This window comes from Phyllobates terribilis, unplaced genomic scaffold (assembly GCF_046119375.1).
Source record: "Phyllobates terribilis strain yellow unplaced genomic scaffold, ASM4611937v1 Scaffold_8__6_contigs__length_399053987, whole genome shotgun sequence".
Classification (NCBI taxonomy): Eukaryota; Metazoa; Chordata; class Amphibia; order Anura; family Dendrobatidae; genus Phyllobates; species Phyllobates terribilis.
This window is the reverse complement of record NW_027362768.1, coordinates 82232669-82240435: the sequence shown is the minus strand read 5'-3', so window position 1 is coordinate 82240435 and position 7767 is coordinate 82232669. Positions and strand designations below refer to the sequence as shown.

The following is a 7767-nucleotide window of genomic DNA, read 5'->3' as shown; positions in this document are numbered from 1 at the left end:
CCATCTATACACAGCGGGAGGCCGCACGGCACCATTTATACACAGCAGGAGGCCGCACGGCGCCATCTATACACAGCAGACGGCCGCACGCAGTCATGCACACACACAAACATATACAGACATATACATACACGCATAAACACATTTGAAACACAAAAATACATATAAACAGACATCACATAATGATATCTGCCTGCACACACACACACTCACTCACTCAATCACTCACACACACACACACACACACACACACTCACACACACTCTCACACACACTCTCTCACACACACACACACACACTCACTATCCCCCGGCTCGGCTCCAGTCCTCCAGCTCCTCTCCGGGGCAGCAGTGCAGCACGCACTGTGTGATGTCACACTAGCAGACACGGCCGCGCACAGGGCCGTGTCTCCTAGCAGTGACACGGCCGAGCCCGCACACAGGGAAGTTAACAGGTGCAGTGCTGGCCCAGCCGAAGAAGAAGTAGCGGCCGTGTGCCGCTGCTGGGGGAGTGGTCCCAGGGCCCCCCCGCCTCTGACTGCCAGTATATGCCACGGTGACGCATGTATTATAATGAGGGCAATCTGGCCATGGACCCCCCGGAGCCCCGGGCTGTAGCCCAGATTGCCCTCATTATAATCCGCCTATGAATCCAAGTTACAGAGCTCAGTATAACTATCCACGTCATGCTGCGTTTACTCAGTGAGGGGTTCAGTCCACCCTCAGATATCTCTGGAGTACTTAGCAGGACCCCCTTCTGTGTCTTCTCTCTGGCTGTCTCCCTGAACTCCACACCAAGTGTCCCAGTCCAGTATCTGCGGGCCTTAGCGGGCGACGTCTGTTCCATCCCCTGGGTCCTATGTAGTTACCTTCCTGGTGAGACTGGCATGGAATGTTGGCTACAGGACATGAAATACTGCAGCCTCCGGTTTCTAGTTAAGATGTACAATCTTTTGCTAGTTGAGGGATCCGATTCCCTTTATGCAGCCTGACCCCTCCACCTCCCGGTAGATGCGGGCGTACAGGTGGCCTTCTGCACGGCCCGTACCCCTAGGGTCCCTTCTTCCGCTCCTGGAGCCTTCCTGCTCCCTCTCCTCTGTTCTCTCCTTCTCTTCCCAGACTTGGGCCTCACTGTCCAGGCCCACCTCTGGAGCAGAGCTCGTACAGAGCCTCTGCTCCTGTCACTTCTCCTCCTCTGACTGGCTTGTCTTTCTAAGATGGTGTCTGTACTTATATCTTTCTTTTATGTGCTCCCCTTAACTACATCCTCCACCCACACCCACTACATGGTTCCCCCTCTCTACGTTCCCCCCACTCCAGCCAGGGAAGGGGCTCAGCAAGTACGAAGGAGGCATCTTGCCCCTCCTGCTGGCCTGCAGCGGTGTGTGTTGGATGCAGGTGTTAGGGTCCTGAGCTGTACTCCATCCTTACCTGAGAGTGAGATACCACACCTCTGGGTGAGATGCAGTACCTCTGTGGCGACTGAACCCTCAGGGGCACCACAGATGCAGTGCTCGTCGTGGTTGCATCACTCCGTGTCTGTGCCGTAGGGCGCAACGTAACCTCCTTGTCTTCCTCCTCCTCCACCTCCTCAGATGAGCTACTCTGATGCGTTTATCTGGGTTCACACCAAGTGGGATCTACAACCTCGTCATCATCCTCTCTGTTATCCCATTCCTCGCCCTGAGAGTGACACTCCTCCTCTTCCTGCCCTGACAGCACAAAACAGTCCTCGTGAGCCTCAGGTATCTGAGTCTCATCAGGATCACTCCCCCACCCCCCCGGGGGTTAACATCTGGTGACAAGGGTCAGGATGGTGCTCGGACCCTACTTCGTCCTGCTATGGATCCAACCTAAAAAAATTTTGGGCATCGGTAAAGATGCTTTCCTCCTCTTGAGTCTGTGAATCTTTGGAGCAGACTTCTGATGCCCATGGCATAGAATGTGTGAACAGCTCTGCAGATGCACCCATCTGTGGTTCCCTACAGTCAGTTGGGTGGTTGGAGAGTTGTGACGCAGGGGGAAACTCTGAGGATTGTACTGTGTGTGATGTTGAGGTAGAGGAAGAGGAAGAGAGGCCACTTGATGCAGCGCTTGCCATCCACTGGAGCACATGCTCTTTCTGGCCCTTATGTACAAGGCGTACTGCTGTGCGGCTGCCAAAGAGAGGGAGTAGAGAAGCCCGTCCAGTAACAGAAGTTGTCAGTTGTGTTTGGATAGGACATGACGGTGTTGGTTCACTAGTGCTTTCACTAACATTACCACCAACCCCACGTATACCATGAACACCAAGCCTATTCCCCCTTCCACCACGACCTCGCTTTTTCCCACTCATGTCGCTCAGAAAGTGTGGTTGGAGTACGCTATCAGCATCAAAAAATTATATTTTTTTTACTGTGGATGAGGCCAGTATTAAATAGAATATATGCTTCAAATAATTTCAAACTGAGATCTGGCCTGCTGTATCACGTTAGTAACAGAAGAAATTATTTTTTTTACTGTGGATGAGGCTTGTATTAAATAGAATATATGCTTCAAACAATTTCAAACTGAGATTTGGCCTACTGTATCACATTAGTAAAAGAAGAAATTATTTTTTTTACTGTGGATGAGGCTTGTATTAAATAGAATATATGCTTCAAACAATTTCAAACTGAGATCTGGCCTACTGTATCACGTTAGTAACAGAAGATTTTTTTTTTACTGTGGATGAGGCCTGTATTAAATAGAATATATGCTTCAAATAATTTCAAACTGAGATCTGGCCTGCTGTATCACGTTAGTAACAGAAGAAATTATTTTTTTTACTGTGGATGAGGCTTGTATTAAATAGAATATATGCTTCAAACAATTTCAAACTGAGATTTGGCCTACTGTATCACATTAGTAAAAGAAGAAATTATTTTTTTTACTGTGGATGAGGCTTGTATTAAATAGAATATATGCTTCAAACAATTTCAAACTGAGATCTGGCCTACTGTATCACGTTAGTAACAGAAGATTTTTTTTTTACTGTGGATGAGGCCTGTATTAAATAGAATATATGCTCCAACCAATTTAAAACTGAGATCTGGCCTAATGTATCATGTTAGTAACAGAAGAAATTTTTTTTTTTTTTTTACTGTGGATGAGGCCTGTATTAAATAGAATATATGCTCCAAACAATTTCAAACTGAGATCTAGCCTACTGTATCACATTAGTAAAAGAAGAATTCTTTTTTTTACTATGGATAAGGCCTGTATAACATAGAATATATGGTCCAAACAATTTCAAACTGAGATCTGGCCTATTGTATCACCTTAGTAACAGATTTTTATTTATTTTTTTTTACTGTGAATGAGGCCTGAATTAAATAGAATATATGCTCTAAACAATTTCAAACTGAGATCTGGCCTGCGGCATCACCTTAGTAACGGAAGATATTACTTTTTTTATGGTGGATGAAGCCAGTATTAAATAGAATATATGCTCCAAACAATTTCAAACTGAAATCTGACCTACTGTATCATGTTAGTAACAGAAGAATTTTTTTTTTACTGCGAATGAGGCGTGTATAACATAGAATATATGCGCCAAACAATTTCAAACTGAGATTTGACCTACTGTATCATGTTAGTAACAGATTATTTTTTTTTTTTACTGTTGATGAGGCCTGTATTAAATAGAATATATGCTCTAAACAATTTCAAACTGAGATCTGGCCTACTGTATCACGTTAGTAAAAGAAGATTTTTTTTTACTGTGGATGAGGCCTGTATAACGTAGAATATATGGTCCAAGCAATTTCAAAATGAGATCTGGCCTATTGTATCACCTTAGTAACAGAAAAAAATATTTTTTTTACTGTGGATGAGGCCTGTATTAAATAGAATATGTGCTCCAAACAATTTCAAACTGAGATCTGGCCTGCTGTATCACCTTAGTACCCTCCAAAAAATAAATAAAAAAAAACAAAACACAAAAACAGTGCTGGCTACCTCCTCCTCCGCCTCTTCCACTTACACCACCACACACACCTCCTCCTCAACCTCCTCCTCCATTTGGACCTGGTTCACGATTATTTTTTATTTGATGTTATTTTAAGCCATTTTCCTATCTACATTTGTTTGCAGGGCAATTGTCCTGCTCTTACTCCCATTTTGCTTTCTTTTGAAGCCCCATAGCCCTGACTATGACCATTTTACGGCCATTTTACAGCACCAAAGTTTGGGTCCACATTGACTTCTATTCGGTTCGGGGTCAAGTTCTGATACCTGAACCGAACTTTGGACTACAGTTCAGCCGAACTTGACGAACCCGAACATCGACGGGTCCACTCATCCCTAAACCTGTGTACTTCTGTCTTGAATTCTCATAGCTGGTAGGGGGCGCTGTTGTACAAATCATTTAAAAAAATGCTTAGTCATTATTACTGCTATCACTGTCTCGTCCAAGTACTGTATGGAAACCAGGGGAAGACTAAAGTGTGCACATGAAGCAGCCCTCAAGCCTTTTTGTGAATTCCCAGGGGCTTGTATATACATGGTAAACATCTACACTGACAATGCACAGCTCTAACAGAAGGTGCTTAGTCACGCAAGGATGTGTCCAGTCATCGGATCACTGTAAGGGATTTTGTTTCTTTGTCAGCAATGAAATAGAAGTGGAATCTTTCAAGTAATGATTTCAAAGAAATCTTTCAAGAAATACAAGTTTAACAGCCATGAATGATGAACTTGAACGTGTAAGATTATTGGCACAACTTCATGGAAAAGCACCATTAGATTGATTTTTTATTGTGATTGCATAGTAATTTGCAATGTATAATACCAAAATAACTTTGGCTTGTTATGCGTGTTCATATATGTGTGAATAGCAGCCTGAATAATTCATGCATGGGTAACTGTATTTCTCTGCACAGCAGGATGGGAAGCATGAAAGATGCAAATTCTGAAAACAGCTGAGACCTCTGCATGTTAGCACTTAAGGTGAGTTATACTAAAGTTCCATTTTTTTTAATGGAAATGCACTTTAAAATATATAAAGAGAAAAGAAGATTCCAGCGGAAAAAATAGTAAATGAAATTGTTTTTTTATTAGAATTTTTTTAAAAAGACGATGTCACTACATATCCAGCAGGCACACTGGCAAGCCAACGCGTTTCAGCTTTACGCATCCTTACTCATAAAGCTGAAACGCGTTAGTTTGTTAGTGTGCCTGCTGGATATGTAGTGGCATCATCTTTTTCAAACTTTGTCTACTAAAAAACAGATTTTATTTACTTTTTTTTTCTGCCGGAATCTTCTCCTCTCTTTTGCTGTGTGACAACTGGTTGGATCCCAGATCACTCCATGCGGAATCATCACCTGTGTCCAGTCTTCACATCTCCGGTGAGCTGACTGTCCCTCTCCCTTCCTCACCTTCTCCCTGCATTATCTTAAAATATATGAGGGATCTTGATTGAGCTAGAATATAGACATACTGTAGGATTGTGTTATTCTGATTATTCTATAGATAAAGAGTTTAAGGATTCTTTAAGGTTGGTAAAGAGTAAGGATTGGAATGAAATAAAAGAAGTATAAGGGCAGGTGCAGACAAATGTATATTCGTTCTGAGTGTGATCGTTCAGACAGCACTCAGACCAATGTTATTCTATGGGGTGGCTCACATATTTGATTTTTTTTCCTATCAGACAGTGTCCCTGTTTGCCGGACATGCACGGCCTGCCTTGATTGCCTCGGGCCAAGAGTTTGGCACGCGTTGCAGAAAGCACATGCGCCACAACGTGCTGATCCCATCAGCTGTCTCCGGTCACATGACCGGATTTCAGCCTATTTAAAGCATGGGGGACATTTTAGTACCCCAGACTCCCCTGAGGAAGCGACATCTATGTACGCGAAACTTACGTTGTGGTAGCATGCTTGTGTAGCATTTTGGTAACAACAACCAGTCCATATTCATCATAAGTAAGAGCATTTCTGCCATACACCTATGACAAAGTGAATTTATGCAAAGGTGCAGATATGGTTTGTGCTCATAGTTCTTTGACCAATGTCTATTATTTAGGACTTTTTAGCTTTGCACATTCAAATTAATGTACCTGTCGGTCACACCTAATCTTATTACATTATATGCACTTTGTCTGTATTCGTCTCATATGTACCGAATTATTCTGTTTGCTATATGTGTATAATCAATAAAGCAATAATGTTAACCATTAAACTCTTTTTTTGTTCAAAGTTAGTGTGGAGTTAGCAATTACTTCTATTTAAATATTGAAGGTTCCCTTAGACTTAACCAGTTATTAGAAAAATTAACCCATCGGACACATACTGTTTAACAAATCGCTGCATGCCCCAGTTTGATCTGATACTCGACCATGCAAGTCAATGAGTCTGTGGAAATATCGGACTGCAGTCGGATGACATTTGAGTGCAGTCCGATTTCCGCGGCCTCACAAAATGGAGAAGTGGAGACATTTTTTTCTCCATCTACTCTTCATCCAAAAGAATTGGATCACACTATGTTGAGTGTGATTTACATAATCAGCCTGATCTTCTCGGATGAGAGAATCTACAGCCCTTGGCCACTGCCCTTAGTCATCCACTCCTCTGCTGCTCTCTGTCAGTGTGGGATGTCCCATCCATCATTGATTCTTTCTTGATACCTCTCTCTTCATCTAAGTGAGTCTCTGCTGTGATTTTTGCATGTATGGTACTCAACATTCTCTACTCTGCCTACTTTTTAAAATATTCAGGAAACCTCCTTTAACATGGATCCACAAATTACTGGCACTCTAGTAAGTGTAGGGAAATAAGAGTAATATTTGAAATTGCTGCCTAATCTATGACCCTAAAGGAATAAGTCTAGTCACCGTGCATTTTATTATATTAGAAGGGCGAAACACCTAGTTGTAAGACGAGAACATTTTTCACAAAGTCTTTCCACAATGTCAGGCACACGAGTGTCTTTTTCATTCAGTTGTAGTCTAGTATTTTTATGTAAATAATAAGAAAAATACTCATGTATTTGCTGAATTTTATCTGTTATTTGTTACGTATTTGCTTGTAACGTGTTACTCTCAAATACTGAAACATTGTAAACCTATGACTTAAATGAATCTCTGATCTGTAAGTGTAAATATATTTTTAGGGGGGGGGGGCATTTTTTATCAATAGCCTAATTGAGGGGTACTTAAAGGGTTCTTCTCATCGTCATTGATCGGTATTGTCGGATAATGTTTATAAAAAAAACAAGCACTTTTGCAATTTTCTGTTTTTTTTTTAATTGTTCAGGCGTTCTTAGACATTAGCACTTTTTTCCTATTTACAGCTTCTTGTCTATGAGGCCGACCACCACTGCTGTCTACCAGAAGTGGCCAAACATGTGCAGTACTTACAAGCTGTTTTCTATTCAACTTGTAAGAATTGCTGGAACATGCTATTGGCTTCCAGTTTCAGTGCAGTACTTCTGTGTCACCCTGGCCTGGATGCCACAAATGTATAATAAAGCTGTGTCGTCTAGTCAAGGATCATTAGCATGCAGCACCTCCTGTCCCAGACCAGTAGGGGGAGCAGGCTGCCCCTATAAAAGCTGGAACTGGGGGCAGGGTTAGGGAGAACTGGACAACCTGTCTCTGGATTGAGAGGTGTCCCAGAGCTGGGACAGACAGTTGTGTTGCAGCCTAAGAGGACGTGTGGCAGTAGGAGAGCCACGAGCCAGGGACAAAAGGCAAAGTGAGTCTGTCCTGGCAGATAAAGAAACTAATCCACCAGACTGTGGTGTCTGA

General features: G+C 42.6%; 1 protein-coding gene across 4 annotated transcripts in view; it reads left to right on the top strand.

Moving 5' to 3' along the window:
• Nucleotides 1-4407: 4407 nt before the first annotated feature.
• LOC141156381 (putative defense protein 3) overlaps nt 4408-7767 on the top strand; it is a 70554-nt gene continuing 67194 nt past the window's right edge. The window contains exons 1-3 of one of the 4 annotated variants that reach the window (XM_073642578.1): nt 4408-4524; nt 4904-4967; nt 5322-5368. In XM_073642578.1, coding sequence (XP_073498679.1) covers nt 4953-4967; nt 5322-5368 — 62 coding nt within the window. In that variant the 5' untranslated portion in view covers nt 4408-4524; nt 4904-4952. Of the gene's footprint in view, nt 4605-4903; nt 4968-5321; nt 5369-7767 lie in introns of all 4 variants that reach the window. The other 3 variants (XM_073642577.1, XM_073642579.1, XM_073642580.1) reach the window with 3 other exon arrangements.